General features: G+C 44.1%; 1 protein-coding gene across 2 annotated transcripts; it reads right to left on the reverse strand.

Moving 5' to 3' along the window:
- Positions 1–1,816: 1,816 nt before the first annotated feature.
- PHF19 (PHD finger protein 19) lies at positions 1,817–22,164 on the reverse strand. 2 transcript variants are annotated; one of them, XM_034416638.3, is made up of 15 exons: positions 21,643–22,164; positions 13,913–14,101; positions 12,545–12,626; positions 11,903–11,998; positions 10,675–10,775; positions 9,805–9,953; positions 9,391–9,486; positions 8,505–8,573; positions 6,846–6,966; positions 5,759–5,826; positions 5,294–5,449; positions 5,101–5,176; positions 4,873–4,958; positions 4,131–4,226; positions 1,817–3,168 (listed from the first exon to the last, which is right to left on the reverse strand). In XM_034416638.3, the coding sequence occupies exons 2-15, from the start codon at positions 14,090–14,092 to the stop codon at positions 2,817–2,819; spliced, it is 1,728 nt and encodes a 575-aa protein (XP_034272529.2). In that variant the 5' UTR covers positions 14,093–14,101; positions 21,643–22,164; the 3' UTR covers positions 1,817–2,816. The 2 variants fall into 2 exon arrangements, with proteins under 2 accessions (XP_034272529.2, XP_034272530.2); XM_034416639.3 differs by lacking the exon at positions 21,643–22,164 and adding an exon at positions 20,282–20,479.
- Between the last annotated feature and the right edge of the window lie 508 nt (positions 22,165–22,672).

Genomic DNA, 22,672 nt, shown 5'->3' on the forward strand with positions numbered 1-22,672 from the left:
GAACTTTTATGGAACTTTCTCCTAGAATCCTTGAACCTGATTAGAACTTGGGTGGGAAACTACACGGAAATCCATCTCACACGAGTGATGGATGCTTATAGTTTTGGATGGGTGGATGTAGATAGATAGGTGATATAGATAGATGATAGATAGATAAATAAATAGGTGGTGGGTAGATAGATGAGAGAGAGATTAGATAGAAAGATAGATAGATAGATAGATAGATAGATAGATAGATACAATAGGTAGGTAGATAAAGATAGATAGATAGATAGATAGATAGATAGATAGATAGATAGATAGATAGATATGGTAGATACAGTAGGTAGGTAGGTAGATATAGATAGATATGGTAGATAGATACGGTAGGTAGATAAGAGATTAATCAAACAATCGATCAATCGATAGATATGGTAGATACGGTAGGTAGGTAGGTAGATATAGATATGGTAGATAGATATAGTAAGGTAGGTAGGTAGATGATATTAGATGAGAAAGATTAGAGGTAGGTAAGTAGGTAGGTAGATATGGTAGATACGGTAGGTAGGTAGATATAGATAGATAGATAGATAGATAGATAGATAGATAGATATAGATAGATAGATAGATAGATAGATAGATAGATAGATATGGTAGGTAGGCAGATAGATATGGTAGATACAGTAGGTAGGTAGGTAGATATAGATAGATATGGTAGATAGATACGGTAGGTAGATAAGAGATTAATCAAACAATCGATCAATCGATAGATATGGTAGATACGGTAGGTAGGTAGGTAGATATAGATATGGTAGATAGATATAGTAAGGTAGGTAGGTAGATGATATTAGATGAGAAAGATTAGAGGTAGGTAAGTAGGTAGGTAGATATGGTAGATACGGTAGGTAGGTAGATATAGATAGATATAGATAGATAGATAGATAGATAGATAGATAGATAGATAGATAGATAGAGATAGATAGATAGATAGATAGATATGGTAGGTAGGCAGATAGATATGGTAGATACAGTAGGTAGGTAGGTAGGTAGGTAGGTAGATAGATAGATAGATAGATAGATAGATAGGGTAGATAGATACGGTAGGTAGGTAGGTAGATACATTAGAAGAGGGAGGGAGGGAGGGAGGAAGAAAACAATAGCAAACCACTTCTGTATCTTCTATACTATTGCCCCCAAACCCAGTGTGGATGGATATCCATGACTTCTTAAGATAATTCAGATATATATATCTAATATATATATCTGAATTATCTTAAGAAGTCATGGATATCCATCCACACTGGGTTTGGGGGCAATATATATATATGAATTCAGATAGGCTAAAATGTTTTGTTCCGCACATCCAATTTCATTTTCTCTCATTCTGTGCAACTACGTTTTCTTCCTTCCTCCAAGCGCTGTGATTGTGACCTGCCTCTCCTTCACTTTACTTCTTCAGATCCAGGTTCTTTTAAAATCTCCGAATTTATCAATTTGTGTCCCAACTCAGGTGCTCCCTTCCCTTCTTTTAGAGCTTCCCCTCGTCCCTCGAGCATTCAACTTCCAAACAGCTGCTGTATACCCTCTCACGCAGTGCTAGCAATATGAAGATACGGCCAAGTTACCAATATTCTTTTTTTTTTTTTAATAATTGTACCTCTGACACATTCATTACCATTTGAATAAGAACGAACACACAAAAGGCCACTTATTAAAAAAAGCAGCGGCCCTGACTTGTGAAGGTGCATAGAAGCGTTTACAAGATCAGTCCAAACCAAGGCAAAAATAATTATTATAATATTTTAAAATACAAATAAATCCTTCGGGGGGGGGGGGGTTAGAATATATATTTTGAGAGGCCCTCTCTTGTCTGCAGGGGCCTCAAGTTAAACTGTGCAAACAGGAGCAGGAAAATACAATTAGGATTCAGTATTGCTCTGCAAATCTTTTCCTCTGGGGATAACAGCATATATATATGTGGAGAGAGAGGCACTTGTAAATGGAAAAAAAAGGGGAATCTTGGCAAGGTAAAAACGCAACAGCCAATTTTGTGCTTTTTCTAGGCTGGGAACCGCCTCCTGTTGAGACATTTGTCATAAACGGACCATCCTAGCTGAATTTTCAGCTTTCATCCACGGCAGTCAAAAAAATAAAATAAATTGCAAACCATCGAGCCAAAACGGACAGGGTAGAAAGCTCACCCGCCAGATGTCCACTTCCAATGAAGTGGAAGAGAATCAAGGTGTGTGCATCTTTAGTGCATTTGCTAATCTTTCCCCCCCTTCCGTCACATTAAAACTGCAACCCAGTTTAGGAAGGGATTGTGGGGGGCCGCACCCAGGAGCTTGGAGGTGTCCCTAAATCCCCACCCTTTGGCTTTATCCTTATAGGCATTCCTCCACCAGCCATCCAATCAGCCTGTTTTACAATTCTCTGCTCATCCCACCTGCTAAGCAGGGTTATCCATTCAACCCCCTCCTGGATCCTATCGACGTGTGATCTCTCGCTATCCTTTATCAACGGGACAATATAAGTGCCACGTTAGATAGGTGCCAATCTTGTCCAAGTGATGTAATTTCTATGGGGCTGCCCCGGGGAATTCGCTCCCCCTTTTGTCCCGAACGGCCACACGGAGCTAAGGTTAAACAGTCACTGATCGCTAAGCCACGCTTTCCATCTTTCCTAGCCCAACCCAAAGGGTTTACAACAGGGACCGTTGGAAATTTAGTCTGGAACAGATAATCCCCAAGGCAGTTCAGGGCAAACTGTTTTTCCCTGATTGCATTCCCCACCCTGTTTCTCTCTTATGGCTTCACATGGCGGGCCCCCGACACGCCTCAGTAGGGGGTGCTGCCCTCCCACTCCACGAGATATTCCACTTTTCCTTCTGGGCTGATCCTCCGAGCCAACACTTGATATTTCTCTCCGCAGATTAACCGGCCGGTGGCTCCGAAATAGCTGCTGATGGATGACTGGAGGTGAGAGAGGGATAAATCGTCTTCGCTCAAGCTCTCCAAAGTCTGGCAGTCGATGGCGTTCCCTGGGCGATCCGGACTGCTGGCACGGTCACTGCCATCCAAGGAGCAGCCGGGGACGAGCCTGCGGAGACGCTCGGAGGATTTCGGTTTGGCGTCGAACGGCGCGTAGGTTTTAGCGGACAGTTTGCGCTTCCGGCTTCCGACGTTTGTCCTGCCAAAAGATGGTAAGAAAACAGGGGTTTCTTAGGGATGAGGCGTAAGGCAAGGGTCCCCAACCCCCGGTCCGTGGCATGTCAATGTTGTGGCCTATCAGCCTCTAGCTGCTCCAGCAACCAAATCAGATAAGGAGGAGGAGGCATGGGAGTCAGGGCCAGCATCAAGGCAACCTGAGAGCTCCGAGGAGGAAGAGGGAATGGAGCTGGCAGAGAGAGAGAGAGAGAGAGAGAGGTGGAACATGGGCTGTCCATCAGCCCTCAGATGGAGGGTCATCAAGAGCCCCCAGGTCTGGAAGTGGCTGATGAGGAAGAGGAGCAACAGTTGGGTCTACTGCCTGATGCACGGATGCACAGAAGGCAGAGGAGAGGAGAGCAGTGGAAATCTATGGGCCGGTCCTTGGGACGGAAGAGCCACTGCTGCTAGCGAAGCCCCACCCTAGCTCTGGGGATAAAAGGCAGTGGACAGAGATGAATAGATATGGCTGATAACTATTCATCTCCCGGCTGGACAGACTTGTTAGCCTGAGGTGAAAGAGAAACTTTTTCCCGCGGCTGCTGGCGCTCCTAATAAAGGAATCAGGGTTTGTTGTGTTTGAGGGGCTGGGTTGGAACAGCCAGCAACCGGTCCATGCAAAGAAGCGAAGCCACATCTGCGGGATGCAGGCAGCACACAAAACCTCCCCCTCCGGTCCACGGAAAAACCTTTCTCCACGGAACCGGTCCCTGGCGCCCAACAGGTTGGGAGCTGCTGGTGTAAGGTCAACTGATTGTTTGGCAATCAGAGTTATTGCTCCCAATGTCGTAAAACTGCAGGGTATTTTTTTGTGAGTCAGATGCAACCTCTGACATCGGGTGCATCTCACTTAAACTCGTCTGAATTGGGAGGGCTAGCTGGGATACAACTTTCAGGGGCCGAAATGCTTTTTAACAAGAGAAGCCTTTTCAATTTATAAAGGACCTCGACTCGAAGGAGAAACTCGTCGAGGCCGAGCCCGACGTGCTGGCAGCGTCCGTGGAGTCTACATCGGAGAGGAAGCCGTGGCCCGAACTTGCACTAGAAAAGAGGGAGAAAGAACAGTAATGAAATGTCTGCAAGAAAATAACCAAGCTCAGAGCACCAAAAACTCCACAGTCCAGACAGGAAAATTCTCCTCCTCCTCCTCCTCTTCCCAAACCCCACCCCTTTCTAGCATTGATGATGTTCCCTAGCTGGGTAATGAAACATCTTCAAGAAAACAAACAAGCTCAGAGAGCACCAAGGACCCCACAGTCCAGATAGAATTGTTGTCGTCATCCTCCTCCTCCTCCTTCTCCTCCCAAATCCCACCCTCTTCTAGCATTGATGATGTTCCCTAGCTGGGTAAGGAGACGTCTTCAAGAGAACAAACACTCAGAGAGCACCAAGGACCCCACAGTCCTCCTCCTTTTCCTCCTCTTTTCCTCCATTTTTCTTCTTCTTCTTCCTCCTCCTCCTCTTCCCAAACTCCACCCCTTTCTAGCATTGATGATGTTCCCTAGCTGGGTAATGAAACATCTTCAAGAAAACAAACAAGCTCAGAGAGCACCAAGGACCCCACAGTCCAGATAGAATTGTTGTCGTCATCCTCCTCCTCCTCCTTCTCCTCCCAAATCCCACCCCTTTCTAGCATTGATGATGTTCCCTAGCTGGGTAATGAAATGTCTTCAAGAAAAAGTGTTACCTTTTAAGACTCTGGATTTCATCCAGCGAGAAATCAAAGATGCAGGCCAGGTGATGGTTGGTGCTCCAAGCTGAGGCAAAATCACTCTGTGGCAGGAAGGAAAAAGGAAAAAGGAGAGAGAGGGAGAATGAGAATAATTTGCAAGAAAACCCACCAGTCCTCTCACAGCCCCACGTAGAATTTGAAGGCAGTTCCCAACCGCAGAGCCCATCATTTTAGCAAACTGACACTTGGAATGGCATCCTCCAAGAGAAATTTGGGGTTTTTCCTTCTCCGTTCGTGCTGGGATTGATGCGGCAGCAAACTGGAGAGGAAAGGGAAAAAATAAATAAAGAAAAGACCAGGAATCAGACAGGTGGCACGAAGACCAAAGGGAGACCTCGAAAGCTCAAGCGAAGAGCCTCTGCTGACTTCTACAGACCTGCTTTTGTGGGAGGATTTGACTTTCCCCCTTTTCTTTGTCTCGCTCCGTCCCGCAAACTTATCCGGGAGCATCTTGCTGGGAGGATTTGGGGGAACTCGAACCCGGAGGCGGAAGATGCATTTCTTTTTCTTGATTTCCTTCCCGCACAGAAACCTGAAAAGCCACCAAGACAAATCCAGCATCTTGGTTCAACGAGAAAAGAAACGTCCGCAAGAAAATCGCTGAGTTCAGAGAGCACCAAGGACCCCTACATTCCTCCTCCTCCTCTTCTCCACAAACTCCACTCCCTTCTAGCACTGATGATGTCACTTAGTAAGGTAATGAAATGTCTGCAAAAAACCCCCACCAAGCTCAGAGAGAACCAAGGACCCCACAACTCAACCCCGAGCTACCAATATCCTCTTCTAATCGAGTCAGCTGGATCTTTACAACTCTTAGGAGAATAGATTATTTCAAGCTCACCTGCTTTTGTAACTGTTTAATGCATCTAGAAGGAGAGGACCTCGTTCTGCCACAGGGGTTGCAGTCAACTGGGGAAGAGATTTTAAGGCAAAATTAGCCCCAAATTAGCTTTTTGCGCCAACCTTTGAAAGACTAAGTCAAAGCTGTGTCTAATCCACCATCCACCATCCTTCTCTAAACTTCTGTGGAATTTCGTGGGTCCATTCTCGCTTGTCCCAGCTTTTTGCTGGGACCTTGTTTTGGGGTTTAGGGAATGTCAGAGTGCACGCAGCTTTACTATGTGAGACAACCCAGGAGCAATAACAGCAAACAGAGGTTTGCAAGAAATAGTGGTTTTTATCTACAAAAGAATATGTACTAGGCATACACGTACTATAGGCAGAAGTCAAACAATCAGTAAATTACAGCAAGGAAGAACACACGGCGATAGAGATGTGCCCTAACAGGGTCTCTTATTATTATACAGGCTCTTAAAGGGATAACAGCCAAAAATGCTGACTCATTCCCATCAGTTCATCATTGCATCATTGTAGCAGCTGGTTAGCTCTTAAATCTTAAATAAGAGCCTTGATAGTACAGGGGTTTAGTGCACCCTGTTATTAACACAGCTGCCTGCAATTTCTGCTGGTTCGAATCTCTCCAAGGCTCAAGGTTGACTCAGCCTTCCATCCTTTCTAAGGTAGGTGAAATGAGGACCCAGTTTGTGGGGGCAATAAGCTGACTTTGTATAAAATATACAAAAGAATGAAGGCTATTGCTTAACGCATTGTAAGCCGCCCTGAGTCTCCGGAGAAGGGCGGCATATAAATCAAATTAAAAAAAAAAAAATCACTACCCTGACAGGGAAGAAGAAACAACTTGGAGAATTTATCTTTGCACACCTCAAGATCGCAGATTTGATACCAAGCTGAGACTAGAGAATCCACCTTTTGTCATATTCCTGCCCTACTTCCAAGCATAAAGCATCTAAATATCTTTCAATTAGCGATAGAGAACCCATTTTATAAGAACAGCTCCAGAGGAAGTTAGCTCGTGTTCAATGGGAAGCAAATTATAAAGAGAAGGATTTGAGGCTGGCCCCGCGTACCTTGCTAAGCTGAAAATGGTCCCAGCGGTGATTGACAAAGGCTAAGATTTCCTCAAAGTCGAAATATTTCTTCTTACTTTGCACGCCCAGGTTGTAGATGGCAAGGTGCACGACATCGACCCTGTGTGTTCAAGAAACAAAGGAGACAATGACCTTCCTGTTGAAGGAAATGATTGCAGGAAGGAGGTGGCAATGTTTATAGCATAAGGTGAAGGAATAGGGATAGCATTTCCTGATGGCCAATTCTTTCTTTGATTAGTTTTATATACCTCCATAAAAATCTCCTCCTCCGCCGCCTCTCCTCCAATTTCTCTTCTTCTTCTTCCTCCTCCTCCTCCTCCCCCCATATCTCCTCCTAGATCTGTCATCTCTCAACCCTCTTCCTCCTATTTTTCTTCCTTCTCCTCCTCCTATACCTCTCATCCCTCCTCCTTCTATTTCTCTTCTTCCTCCTCCTCCTCCTCTCATATCTCTCATATTTCATCCCTCCTCCTCCTCCTCCTATTTCTCTTCCTCCTCGTTTTCCCAGTTCTCTTCTTCCTCCTCCCATATCCCTGATCCCACAATGTAAAAAAGATGTGGAGACTCTAGAAAGAGTGCAGAGAAGAGCAACCATGATGATTAGGGGACTGGAGACTAAAACATACGATGAATGGTTGCAGGAACTGGGTATGTCTAGTTTAATGAAAAGAAGGACTAGGGGAGACAAGATAGCAGTCTTCCAATATCTCAGGGGCTGCCCCAAAGAAGAGGGAGTCAAGCTATTCTCCAAAGCACCTGAGAGTTGAACAAGAAACAATGGATGGAAACTAATCAAGGAGAGAAGCAACTTAGAACTAAGGAGAAATTTCCTGACAGTGAGAACAATTAATCAGGGGAAACAACTTGCCTCCAGAAGTTGTGAATGCTCCAACACAGGAAGTTTTTAAGATGTTGGATAACAATTCGTCGGAAGTGGTGTAGAGTTTCCTACCTAAGCAAGGGGTTGGACTAGAAGACCTCCAAGGTCCCTTCCAACTCTGCTATTCTATTCTATTCTATTCTATTCTATTCTATTCTATTCTATTCTATTCTATTCTATTCTATTCTATTCTATTCTACTCTATTCTATTCTATCATCCCTCCTCCTTCTCTCCTCCTATTTCTCTTCTTCCTCCTCCTCTTCCTCCTCCCATATCTCTCTTCCCGCCTCCTTTCCTTCCTCTTCCCAATAATAAACATTACAAACCATACAATTCATGAAGATCTGTACAGTTAAAAAAAAACTTTGAACAGAAAAACCGGGTTCCTAATATCACCCGATCGTCCTAATCTCTTCAACTCTCAATTGCTCAATTTAAGGCACGCGTGAAAGCCTATATTTCCTTTTCCAGCATATATACATTTTAAAACGATGCTTAAAAAAAACCCCCCCAAGAACATCACCCCATCCCTAACTTTGTGGCTGAGGCTCTTTGTAATACAGAAGCTGGAACCTAGAAACCAAACTTTGAAAACTCAGCGGTGCCAGGATGAGAATGGAAGAAGCTCTCTATGGTATAACGTGTTTTGGTAATTCCCCCTTTTTTACCCTAAGTAAGGGCTAAGTGGTACCTGGTGCAATAAGATACATGAACGTAAATTCCTTTTATTTGGGAGTTGGGGGGAAGCAGATCTTACCATCTCAAAGGTAAACGTTTGAGATACTCCGGTCCCTGATTACACACCGTGCAGTAGAAAATATAAAATCTGAAAGACGCGCGAGAGAAAAAGAGAGAACAGGCTCCGGTTAATTGATTTTTAGATGGATGCAAGAACTGTATATCAGGCTTCCTGCCCCAGCTGCTGCCTTTGGTAGGGATTGGACTACAAAACCCTTCCCACCAGCGGCCAGCGGATCTGTCAGCAGACTCAGACAGTGAGGGGAGGAACATGGGCCAGTCCTGGAGTCTGGGGAGGGCTCTGAGGAGGGCTCTGCGTCTGAGGCAGAGAGGGGGCCAGGACCGTCTGACAGTTGTCAGCTGCTTTTGGAGTCAGACATCAGTGGGGCAGAAGAGCAGCTGGATCCTGTTCCCAGTGTGCACATACGCAGAGCTACCAGATGAAGGGATCAGCTAAGGAACAAGGGTCGATTCGGGAATAAAGCCACAGGTGGACGATGAATGGCCCCTCCCATAGGGAATAAAGAGGAGCGAAAGGGGAGTGGAGTTTGCAGGAGTCAATTAGTTCGCTTAATTGGTTCGTGACTCCTTGCCAAGTTTTGAAGATATCGGCCTGGCAGCTCTCCACCCCACCCCACTCCACCCCATTCCCATTCCCACCCCACGCCAGGGGAACGATACCGCAAAATCTCCATTCCCACCCCACTCCTGGGGGGAGGATATTGCAAAATCTCCATTCCCACCCCATTCTGGGGCCAGCTAGAGGTGGTATTTGCCGGTTCTCCGAACTACTCAAAATTTCCGCTACCGGTTCTCCAGAACCTGTCAGAACCTGCTGAATTTCACCCCTGGGTTGGACTACAAAACCTTTCCTCCTCAGCCGGCAGGACTCCGGCCGCACCTACCGATCTCCAAAAAGCATGGGATGGTTCAGGCACTGCATACAAGCTTCGTGAAACCACTGACGGCATTGAAGGCACTGCAACATCTTCAGGTACCACCTGAGAAGGAACAGGAAGACATTCTTTATCGGTATCGTCCTCTAACACAGGTAGTCCTCGTTTAGCAACTGCCTTGGACAGCGACCATCCTCCAGCTGCCAGAGCTCACAGCCACGTTGGAAAAACATGGAATCGTTTGCACCCACCGAAGTGAATTTCAAAGCCAGCTTGCAAAGCTCAGGGCCACGTTTCAGAAAACGGAAATATCTGCATCCCTCGGGGACGCCGAAAACCGTCCCCTCCAGCTGCCCAAGATCACTCTTCACCCTCTCGAACCCTTCAGTGATTCCCCCCAACATCGCCCTTAATCGAACGTACTCTCCGGGACCACCACAATAGCAGTAACACTGCTGATGATTTGTTCTGTGGAGGGAATCCCATTCCAGCTCTTCCGGATTATAACACAGGACCATTTTAACCGTCTGCAGAGTCCGAGCGATGGCTCCTTTCCTCAAGGCCCCGCCTTTCTGGAGAAGGAACAAGAAACAAGCATTTTCTACGCATTCTCAAGTCAATCGTTCCTCTTCTTTTATAATATATAATATCCTTCTCCCTCTTCCTCCTCTTAATGTCTTTCCCAGAGGCAGGTGGCCAACTCAACAAGTTTTATTCCCCCTGGGAAGGAGTGCCTTACTTTTGACGGAAGAATAGAATAGAATAGAATAGAATAGAATAGAATAGAATAGAATAGAATAGAATAGAATAGAATAGAATAGAATAACAGAGTTGGAAGGGACCTTGGAGGTCTTCTAGTCCAACCCCCTGCTTAGGCAGGAAACTCTACACCACTTCAGACAAATGGTTGTCCAACCTTTTCTTAAAAACTCCCAGTGTTGGAGCATTCACAACTTCTGGAGGCAAGTCGTTCCCGACTCTAGGAGGCGGTGCTCATCTCTGTTTCAAAGCCGAAGAGCCAGCGCTGTCCGAAGACGTCTCCGTGGTCATGTGGCCGGCATGACTCAACGCCAAAGGCGCACGGAACGCTGTTCCTTTCCCACCAAAGGTGGTCCCTATTTTTCTACTTGCCTTTTTTACATGCTTTCGAACTGCTAGGTTGGCAGAAGCTGGGACATGTAATGGGAGCTCACCCCGTTAGGCAGCAGTAGGGATTTGAACCGCTGAACTGCCGACCTTTCGATCGACAAGCTCAGCTTCTTAGCCACCGAAAAACTCTTGTATGCCACTCACCCTCACGGCTAATACGAAGATACATCTCCGACAAAACCAGGGAGTCCCCAAAGACTCTTCAAGGCTCTCCACCAGTGGAATGTGGCACTGTTGGTGGTACCCTGGGAAGGAGGAGAAGGGGGAAACGGAAAGTTTTAAAGCGATACGGAAGTTTAAATTCAGAAGCATCCACAACATTATCATATAACCCTGTCGTACTATCATATGTGGTGGACGTGTGTAGAAGTTAAGAAATACTGGACAAAAATTTGTATTTGATTGGAAGAAATAATACAACAACATATTGATTTTAAACCTGAATTAATCTTGTTGGGGATTTTACCAGAAACTTATAGTAAAGAAAAATGTATATCTGATTCTTCGTGTAATAACTGCAGCTAGAATTGTATTTGCACAAAATTGGAAAAGTGACGAGATCCCTAGGGATGAGAATGTTATTAAGAAGATAATTAGAATGTGCAGAAATGAATAGATTTAACACTTGCAATTAAAGAAAAGGAAGGTTCTGATTATTATAGTGTATGGTTAGTTATTCTATCAATGGTTAGAGAACAAATATGAAAATTAGAAAGAAAAGCAGAGAAGTGAAATATGGAAAATGTTTTAATAAAGTTAAATAAACTAAGAAGACGATTGTTATAATAGTAGGTATGTTAGGAATAGTATTAAGTTTTAGAATAGATAAAATATTAAATATAGCTGTAAATTTTAATTGTTATTGCACAAAATATTTGTACCCAGATGACACACTGTTTAATAAAAGATGAAGTGTTGGTATTAAAATAAAATTAAAAAATTGTTTAAAAAAATAAAGTGTCAGAGAGGTATTTTGAACTCAAGCTAGAAATGACTTGAATTTTAAATCTTTACGCTACACCACTACACCCGTTCCTCGCCCACAGCAGAGAAACAATAGTAGGGATGATCCAGACCAGGGGTGAAATCCTGCAGGTTCTGACAGGTTCTGGAGAACCGGTAGCGGAAATTTTAAGTAGTTCGGAGAACCGGCAAATACCACCTCTGACTGGCCCCAGAGTGGGGTGGGAATGGAGATTTTGCAATATCCTTCCCCCAGGAGTGGGGAGGGAATGGGGATTTTGCAGTATCCTTCCCCTACCATGCCCACCAAGCCACACCCACAGAACCAGTAGTAAAAAAAATTGGATTTCGCCACTGATCCAGACCCACCCAAAACCAGGTAGGAGGAAGATCTGGAGAACGTGCTCACCAACTCCACATTTCCCACAGATCAAGATCTCATTCAGAGGTTCCGATGTCTTCTCCAAGCAGATGTTACATTCAGGCTGTTCACTGGGAACACCAGCTAGAAAGCAGGAAGGGAGGGGGGGGGAAGAGATCTGGTAAACCCAATCCAGGTTTAGAATTGTAACCCCCCAAAAAAGCTAATACCATCCTGAGTTGTATAAACAGAGGCGCAATTAAGGAAACAGGGTCGACTTGGGAGTAAGGCTTGGAGATGATTGGCCCCTCCCATAAGGCATAAAAGAGAAGTGAAAGGATGTGAGCTTTTGCAGGAAGCAATTAGTTCATCTGGTCGGTAAAAGCTCTGTTTGACTCTGTGCTAAGTTTGGCCTTGCCCTGCGTGTGGCAATTAGTTCTCTGGCTGCATTCCAAGGGAGATAAGGTGGGTGTTTGTAAACACTCCCCTGAAAGACTGTTTGAGAAGCCTTTCGGACTGGGAATGACAATAATTCACAGCCGTATTAAGATTGTGCTGTATAGTTTCTAAAGAAGCCTAGGTCAGAACAGCAAGATTCTAATCCTCATTCATCTCCTCCCCCATCCGCATTCAACATCTGAAAATGTTGAGAAGTCCCCCAAGGACAAGAGGCCGGGAATGTTCACGCACCATGCTGGATGTCCTTCCATAGCACCCAATATTTCGAATTGTCTTCAAAGGTCACCAGGCAACTTTGCTTAGCTTCACTCACCTGTAAAGGCAGAATAAAAAAAAAAATGCAGAACACAGAGCTCAGGTTGCAAAGGTGGCGTAATCCAGGCTGTGTCCTGGATTGCTCCAATTTTGCAAACTGGGGTCTTCGTTCATGACTCAGATTGCAAAAATGAAGGTAGGGCTCCCCCCAACTCCCTAAAACAGTGGACCCTCCACCCCACATGGGCTAACTTAACATGCTCTGTGAACCCCAAAGTTTTTCATTATTCCTTTTGCTCCTTTGCCGGCTTTTGAGAGTACCGAGCGATTGCTATTTGCACCCGAAAAAGGAGTTGCAAGAATAAATAAATTAGAATAATAATAATAATAATAATAATAATAATAATAATAATAATAGAATAAGCTTGGGGAAGGCAGGAAGATACGAAAGGGAAAAAGAAAAACAGCAAGGAGAATTGTCTTTGCACAAACAGTGGAAAAATGAAGAGATAGATGAATGAAAATAGATAGATGAAAACGTAATTTTTAAAAAAATATTAGAATGCGCAGAAATGGATAGATTAACACTTAAAATAAAGGAGAAGGAAGAAACAGAATATTTTTTTTAACATGGGATTCGTTTTATCAATGGTTAGATGACAGAAACAGGGTTTAGAAACTTAAAAGGTACATTAATTAAAAGGTATATTAATATGGATAAGCAATTATTATTATATGATTAATATGATTATTGTTATTATTTCTATTATTATTTCCCAAACCTCTGTACCCAGACAATGCACTCTTCATGTAAACATTGAGTTTTTTATGTTTATTAAAGAAAAATGTATAAATTATATACATATATACATACATACATACATACATACATACATACATACATATATATATATATTGCTGATAAAGAAATAAAGGGAGACTAGTATAGATCTATTTCAAGCTTTTTAGCTCTCATTAGCTAGCCATACTCTTACTCGGATTCGAATATAAATATAAATATTGAAATAATTGAAATAATAAATAAATATACCAATATAAATTTGGTATAAAATGGTTTGTCATGAATGCAACTGCTTGAGGGCTCCTAGATTGGAGCTGAAAGGCGAAAGGGAAGCAGTATGTCCCCTCCCATATTTAAACTCTCTTAACAAATGTGAGATGGAAACAAGATTACTTATAGACTTAAAAAAAATAATACAAATATTTTTCCATACAAAATAAAAGAAAGGAAGGAAGGAAGGAAGGAAGGAAGGAAGGAAGGAAGGAAGGAAGGAAGGAAGGAAGGAAGGAAGGAAGGAAGGAAAGGGAGAAAATGTTATTTACTCTCTTAATCTTCCCAAGATAATAAAGTCCATCAGTCCAGCGGCATAAGACATATTGTCCTTCGGGCAATTTAGCCATCAGCTCTCGCCGACTGTCCTGAGTTCTGGCGACCCAATCCGCCATCGATTGCTGCAGGTGTCCGAGGGCTGCATAAGTGCGCCCAGGGTCAGGAGTCCCCATGTTCCTGGGCTACAAAGAGAGAGAGAGAGAGAGAGAAAAAAAAGAGCATTATTTCTAAAAAACGCATAGCTACGATCAGCGGTGGGTTTCCAATATTCTTACCACCGGTTTGCCCCCCGCAAGTGTGTGCTATCCACACATGCGCCTAGCCTTCCGTGCATGTGCTTTGCTCGCACGCGCACCTTCCGTGCAGGTCCCCGGTCTTGAAAACGTGGCTAAATAGGATGGTATTAAGTCCGGGCAGGTGGGCGGGAGTGGGGCCATCTGCACTCCCCGCTACCGGTTCGCTCGAATTTGTACGAACCGGCTGAATACCACTTCTGGCTATGATTAACCCAAGGACCCCAAACACTCTCACACTGAGTTCATGTTTTCAATCTGTTCTCACCCGCGGCTCCGAAGTTGCGGTTTTAAAAAAAAAATCCCCAAAAAAATATCAACATTTGGAGCAGGCAGATTTTGGAGCGGTGAATTAAATTAAACTCAGGGCTGCCATGCAATCTCCAGGTTTTAAGATCAAGCATCTTTAGGTGATCAGGACCGAACTGAAGCACTGCACAGCCTCGGGTTTTGAGTGACATTAAAGATGGTGGAAAACTTGTACGTGGACCCAGGAAGGTTCTAAGGCAACCGATTTGCAAAAAAGTCAGGAAGCCATTCGCTCTCGGCTGCATTGTGCAATTCCTGTAAGGTCATTTGTACAACTGGAAACTCTGCATCTGGTTTTGAATGTTAATAAAACAAAGGAGATGATTGTTGATTTTAGAAAGAGCCGGCATAGTCAGACTCCACTTTGTATCAAGGCTGCAGCTGCGGAGGTGGTCAGTAGCATTAAGTAGATGGGGGTGCAGGTCACTAACAATCTGACTTGATTCTCTTCATACATTAGTGAAGCGTGCATTTCCTGCGTCAGATGAGAAGAGCACATCTTTCTCCCTTCTGTCCTGGTTACTTTTTTAACAGAGGCACAATTGAGAGCGTTTGAACAAACTACATCCTTGTTTGGTTTGGCGGCCGCAGTGCCTCAGATAGAAAGTCCCTACAGAGAGTGGTGAGGACAGCGGAGAAGATTATAGGAAGCTCGCTTCCCATTATTCAGGATGCCGCTTATAAGCGCTGTGTGCTTAGAGCTCGAAGCATTGTGAGAGACCCCACAAACCCATTTCATGGCCTGTTTCTGTTGCTCCCCTCAGGGAGGAGGTTTCGAAGTATCTATAGCAGGACTGCTAGATTCTGTAACGGCTTTGATCCTTATGCTATCCGCCTTGTAAACTCACAGGATTTTGTTTTTTTTCCTGCCGTGTATATGTATACATTCAAACAAGACAGGGATGTTTCTCTTGTATCATGTATATATACAATGATTATCTCTTGAGAGCTGAATGCAACAAAATTTCACTAGAATGTGTGCTGCTCAGCGTACATTTAATGTGACAATAAAGGTTCTATTCCCGTGATGGCAAACCTATGGCATGCGTGCCAGAAGTAGCACGCAGAGCCATCTCTCCGGGCACGCCAGCCGTTGCCTGTTGCTCTTCGGGGTTCCGGCGTGCACATGCCAGCTGGTCATGGCGCATGCAGGAGCTCTGGACACCGGAAGAGCAGCTCCCTGGCGCACATGTGCGTGCATGCATGCCAGAAACTGGAAGACCAGGTGACCGGCGCACAGGCACACGCCAGAAACCAGAAGCTTAGCTTCCTGGGTGTGCATGCGCACCAGAGAGCCGCTCTTCTGGTTTCTGGTGCTCCTCTGCATGCACGCTTCCGTTTCAGCACTCGGTGCCAAAAAAGTTATTCTATTCTATTCTATTCTATTCTATTCTATTCTATTCTATTCTATTCTATTCTACTCTACTCTACTCTACTCTACTCTACTCTACTCTACTCCATTCCATTCCATTCCATTCCATTCCATTATTCTATTCTATTCTTCTATTCTATTCTATTCTTCTATTCTATTCCATTCTATTCTTCATTATTCTATTCTATTCTATTCTATTCTATTCTATTCTATTCTATTCTATTCTATTCTATTCTATTCCATTCCATTCCATTCTTCATTATTCTATTCTATTCTATTCTATTCTATTCTATTCTATTCTATTCTATTCTATTCTATTCTATTCCATTCCATTATTCTATTCTTTTCTATTCTATTCTATTCTATTCTATTCTGTTCTGTTCTGTTCTGTTCTGTTCTGTTCTGTTCTACTCTACTCTACTCTACTCTACTCTACTCTACACTAATTCTATTCTATTCTATTCTATTCTATTCTATTCTATTCTACTCTACTCTACTCTACTCTACACTACTTCTATTCTATTCTATTCTATTCTATTCTATTCTATTCTATTCTATTCTACTCTACTCTACTCTACTCTACTCTACTCTACTCTACTCTACTCTACTCTACTTCTATTCTATTCTATTCTATTCTATTCTATTCTATTCTATTCTATTCTACTCTACTCTACTCTACTCAGCCTGTCGGAAACGGATACCCCCGGCAGCTAGAGCCACACCTGGCTGGATTTCAACCCGTAACGCCCGCTACTCCATGTGCTTTTACTCCAAACAGCAAGGGAGGGAGATGTTCAGTAAGTTAGTAGCAGGGCCTCCTTTGCCAAGGTCTATTTTTGGCCTCTCATTCTTGGCGGCTTCCGATCCATGTAAAGATTGTGGCATTCCAATGTCTGCGCAACCAGCTGTGTCACGGAAAACATCATAGGTCACTTCCTAAGCTGTTATTGCACAATTCAGGGAAGCAGAGTTTCTGGGGATGAGAACGACCAGGGAGCTTGGGAGCTACTGGGTCTATGTCGAAGAGTATCTGTGTTTAGCCCCAGCTTTCTGGGGCTAAGTGAAACATTCCTTAAGTGAATGTTGTTCGCACTGTACCACCTTTCTTGCCACATCTGTTAAGTGAATCACTGCAGCTGTTCAGTTAGTAAGTGGTTGTGAAATTCTGCTTATAAGCACGAAATCTGGCTTGCCCATGGACCTGGCTTGTCAGAAGGTCGCAAAAGGGATCGTGGACATTGCAACCGTCATAAATATGAGTCGGTGGCCAAGTGTCTGAATGTTGATCAGATGACCATGGGGATGCTACAAGGATTCTAAGTGTGGAAAATGGTCATAAGCCAGGTTTTTCAGTGCCCTTGTCATTTCGAACAGTCACTAAACAAACTGTTATAAGTTGAGAACTACCTGTACTGCAATGCCTCGAACCAAACTCTCTCTCTCTCTCTCATCTCTCTATATCTATCTCAATTCTATCTATCTATCTATCTATCTATCTATCTATCTATCTATCTATCTCTGTCTGTCTGTCTGTCTGTCTATCTATCCCATATCTATTTATCAATATCTATCATATCTATCTATGTAATCTATCATAAATAAATATCTATCAATCTCTATCATATCTATCTATCAATCTCTATTCTATCTATCTATCTTTCTATCTATTTATCTCATATCTATCCTATCTCTCTATTTATCAATCTCTCTCTCTCCCTCCCTCCCTCCCTCCCTATCTATCATAACTATCAATCTATCAACCTCTATCCTATATCTATCTTTCTCTCCGTCTATCTATCCCATATCTGTTTATCAATATCTATCTTATCTATCTATGTAATCTATCTACCTATTGTAACTATCTATCAATCAATTGTGGGGGCAATAAGCTGACTTTGTATAAATATACAAAAGGATGAAGGCTATTGCTTAACGCACTGTAAGCCGCCCTGAGTCTCCGGAGAAGGGCGGCATATAAATCAAATAAAATAAAAAAAAAAATCTCTATCATATCTATCAATCTCTATTTCTATCTATCTATCTATCTCATATCTATCCTATATCTCTCTATTTATCAATCTCTCTCCCTCCCTCCCTCCCTCCCTATCATAATTATCAATCTATCAATCTCTATCCTATCTCTATCTATCTTTCTTTCTTTCTGTCTGTCTGTCTATCATCTATCATATCTATCTATCAATCTCTATCCTATCTCTCTCTCTATCTCTATCTATCATAACTATCTATCAATCTCTATCATATCTATCAATCTCTATTCTATCTACCTACCTACCTACCTACATCTATCTATCTATCTATCTATCTATCTATCTATCTATCTATCCTATTAAAATAGGTTGATCTCTGCCTTAAAGTGAGACACTCTTACTTAGAGAATAAAATTAGTCATTTTTCCCATTCTGGGGCCTCCTAGCATGTTTGAACTTCACTTCCCAGAATCCTTAGTTAAGCATTCCAAATTTCAAAAAGTGCCTTTGGTTTTCCAAGAATGAGGCCTGGAATTCATCCGTTTTTGCTTTTCAGAAAACTCACGATTATGCAAATGCAACACTGAGAAAGAATTTTTTTTTAAAAAAAAGCAGCTATCTGCTCTGAATGCTTTTTCCTAGAAGTGTTTGGCAAAGAATGTTGCATTTCCAGAAGTTGCATAGTAGTGGATTACATCAACATAGATTTCCCAAAAATAACAAAACAAACTCCCAATTCTGCAAAAAAAAATTCTCCTGGAATTGTCTCCATTTGAAAGAAGGTGGGTGTGAGCTTCTGATAAAGCAGAGTTTTCTCCAAACGGATTTTCACTAACATTATCAACCTAACAACAACACTTACTGAGCAATGCACAGAAATTAAACTTAAATAAAGAGGTGGATTATGAGTGCTGAAACAAACTTAATAATTAAATAAGACATACATCAGTTGCATTTCTAGCATCTTGGCTGGAGATAAATAATCAACCCAGCTTATGAAGCAGATATTTAAAAAATGCATCTAACCAGGGAAGCCCCACCCCAATTGTAAGCTTGTCACTCATTTTTTCCTGGGGAAGGAAGAGATCTGGCTACCTGCTCCCAAACTACTCCTCTGTCTACTCATCTCCTCTCTTTGTAAGTTTGTCAGGACCACCTTCTGGAATAATTTCAACTCTCCTTTTGAGGGGGGGCGGAAGGAAATTCTCCCCACCCCCCAGTTTTGTTTTGTTTTTTTAATTTTGCAAAGCTCCCAGCATGACTAAGAGCCATTTCTCTCTTTGGCATGCTCTCATTGGCCGATTCAAAAGATATTTTTTTAAAAAGTACAAACTTGAATATCTATCTATTTATCTCTCTATCATGTCTATTTATCTATCTCTAGCATATCTCATCTATCTATCATATCTTTATCATCTATCTATCTATCTATCTCTCATATCTATTCGTCTTTCTTTCTACATCATATCTAGTCTGTCTGTCTATCTATCTCATATCTATGTGTCTATCTTTATCTCTCTATCTTTCTACATCATATCTATCTATCCATCTGTTTATCAATCTCTATCATTATCTATCAATCTATCTATCTCTATCATAGCTATCAATCTATCTCTATCATATCTATCTATGTGTCTATCTTTTATATCTATCTATGTGTCTCTCTACATCATATCTGGTCAGTCTGTCTGTCTGTCTGTCTGTCTGTCTATCTCATATCTATCTATGTGTCTCTATCTTTCTACATTATGTCTATCTATCCATCTGTCTATCAATCTATCTCTATCATTATCTATCAGTCTATCAATCTCTACCATATCTATCTATCTCTCATATCTATCTGTCTCTCTTTCTACATCATATCTAGTCTGTCTGTCTGTCTATCTCATATCTATCTGTGTGTGTCTCTATCTCTCTATCTTTCTACATCATATCTATCTATCCATCTGTCTATCAATCAATCAATCTATCTCTATCATTATCTATCAATCTCTATCGGATCTATCACTCTCTATCGTATCTAGCTAGCTAGCTAACTAGCTTTTCATGGCTCGGTTGGGTCTCCAACGTCAAAACTTTTCCGGGGTGGGGAAGAAAGAGAACCAAGAGAGAAAGGATGCGGTCGATAAAATTACCCACCCAGGGAAGAACGGCGAGTGCTTCTGCGATCGAGAAAGGAAGTTGCGGATCGAGCCATTGGGGTTACTAAGAGTTGCCCTCCCTTTCAGTTAGAAGCAGGGGAAGCCCGGCTCTCTGCTGCATTTGCAAAAAAGGGAGGGAGGGAGGGAGGGAGGGGTGCCCCTTGGGAGGGGTGCCCCTTGCCAGTAACAGAGATCTCCCCCCCCCTCGCCCTGACCCCCTCCCCTCCGTAGAGAGACCTGTTGGGCCGTTTCTACCCACCTTTGCTGGATGGGACCCCCGGCTGCACAGCAGGGAGGTCGCGCAGCCTTGCCACCAAGAAAGGAGGGTGATGCACCACCCCACACCACCCTCTGGTTCTCCCTCGGTGTCCACGGCCGGTTCTCGCCCAGCCGGAGGAGGAGACCGGTTGCAGCGAGGGAAGCCTCGGAGAGGCTGGTGCAAAGCCTGAAGCTGACGCGCCCAGGAGTGCTGTGGGAACGGGCGGCGGACAGCGCTGGGTTGGGCCAAGAGGGTGAGCGGAGGGACGGGGAGGAGTTCTGGCTAGGGTAAGGGGACCCTAGGGCAGCCCCCTTAAGTCAGCTCCAATCTAGTTGACAGTCCCGGGCCAGCCTGCCCAAAGGAAAGCCTCCAGATTCGGTTTTTTCCCCCCCTTCTCTCTTTCTTTCTCTCAATTTTCTCCCTCTCAATCCCTTTCTCTCATTTTCTCATGCTCTCTCTTTCTTAATCGCTCTCCCTCTTAATCTCTCATTCTCTCTCCCTCCCTCCCTTCATCTCCCTTTCTCTCTCATTCCCTCATTCCCCCTCTCTTTCTCTCAATCTTCTCTCTCTCATTTTCTCATTCTCTCCCTCTGAATCGCCCTCCCTCTTAATCTCTCATTCTCTCTCTCTCCCTCCCTCCCTTCCTCCCTCATTCTCTCTCTCCCCCCTCTTTCTCTCAATTTTCTCCCTCTCATTTTCTCATTCTCTCTCTTTCTTAATCGCTCTCCCTCTTAATCTCTCATTCTCTCTCTCTCTCCCTCCCTTCCTCCCTCATTCTCTCTCTCTCCCCCTCTCTTTCTCTCAATCTTCTCCCTCTCATTTTCTCATTCTCTCTCTTTCTTAATCGCTCTCCCTCTTAATCTCTCATTCTCTCTCTCTCCCTCCCTCCCTTCCTCTCCGTTTCTCTCTCCTTCTGTCTCTCTCTTCCCCCCCTCTCTTTCTCTCAATCTGTCTCTCGTTCTCTCTGTCTCCTTCTTTCTCTCTCCATCTGTCTCTCTCATTTGCTCATTCTCTCCCCCCTCTCTTTCTCTTTCATCTCTCCCCCATCTCTCTCTCTCTCATTTCTCCCCATCTCTCTCTCTCTCTTTCATTTCTCCTCCCATCTCTCTCTCTCTCTCTCTCTTTCTCTCTCTCTTTCTCTCTCTCTCTCTCTGTCTTTCATTTCTCCCCCCATCTCTCTCTCTCTCACTCACACACACACACACACACACACACGGACTCTGCCATCCATTCCTCCACCTCCCAACAACCCTGGCACCAACCCGGCTGGCGCGCGCGCTGCAAAAAAAAAAGAAAGAAAGAAAGTTTGCGCTTGTCAACTCGGGGCGCCCCCCTCCTCCTCCTCCCCTGCGCCCCCTTACCTATTATTTGAGGATCCGGACGAGGCTGCGTTGGGGTGCGTGGGTGGGGGAAGGAGGAGGCTCCTACCAGGTCGGCTCCCAGCCGGGCTCCATGGCCAGGGGAGAAGGAAACGTCCCGAGAGGAGAGGAAAGCTTAGAAGTTAAGGGGCTCTTGGCTCTCCTCTGCGCCAACGAGCGGGGTGTCCCGAGCGCATCTCCAAGTTTCAGAAAACTCTCCGTGCGCCCTGGGGTGGCCGAGGTTGTCTGGAAGCACCCTGGAAGCCACGGAGCGCCATCTTTACCCCTCCTCCTTTCTTCTTCTTCTTCTTTTTTTTTTTCAACGCTACTTTCTCTCTCTCTCTCTCTCTCTCTTTCTCTCTTTTCCCGCGAATTATTTCGGTTGGGGCTCCTGCAAATTAGCGCGGCGGGTTTCCATCGCGCCGCCTCCGGCTCCTCCTTCTCAGTTGAAGCCGAGCCTTTTCCCTCCTCCTTCTCCTCCTCCGCCCAAAGGACGCGGAGCTTTCCCGCGCGGCGAAGCGGGGTGGAGCCTCCATAGCCAGGGGCAGTATACCTCGGAGTCACACGAACACGCACACCCGTTGCTGGGGGATCGAGAGCCCGCGAATGGTTTCAGCGGCTCTTGCCCTCGTTTGGCTTGGAAGATCTGTAACCGTAACAGTAAAGTTGGAAGGGACCTTGGAGGTCATCTAGTCCAACCCCCTGCTCAGGCAGGAGACCTGGACTAGGGATTCGAACCGCCGAACTGCCGACCTTTCTGATCGTCAAGCTTAGCGTCTTAGCCACTGAGCCACCTCCCTGCTTGGACAGTTGAGGATTTCAGCTCCTTGGTTGCTGCTTTGAATCCGGGGTCAATGTTACAGGCAGTCCTCGACTTACAACACTTCGTTTAGTGACCATTCAAAAAAAACAACAACAACCTGGCACTGAAAAAAGTGACTTATGAAGCTTTTTTTTCATATTTATGACCGTTGCGGCATCCCAGTGATTTACGTTAGGATGCCTGACCACCGACTCATAGTTATGACGATGG

Source organism: Pantherophis guttatus, chromosome 16, assembly GCF_059756535.1.
Source record: "Pantherophis guttatus breed Tessera chromosome 16, ASM5975653v1, whole genome shotgun sequence".
Classification (NCBI taxonomy): Eukaryota; Metazoa; Chordata; class Lepidosauria; order Squamata; family Colubridae; genus Pantherophis; species Pantherophis guttatus.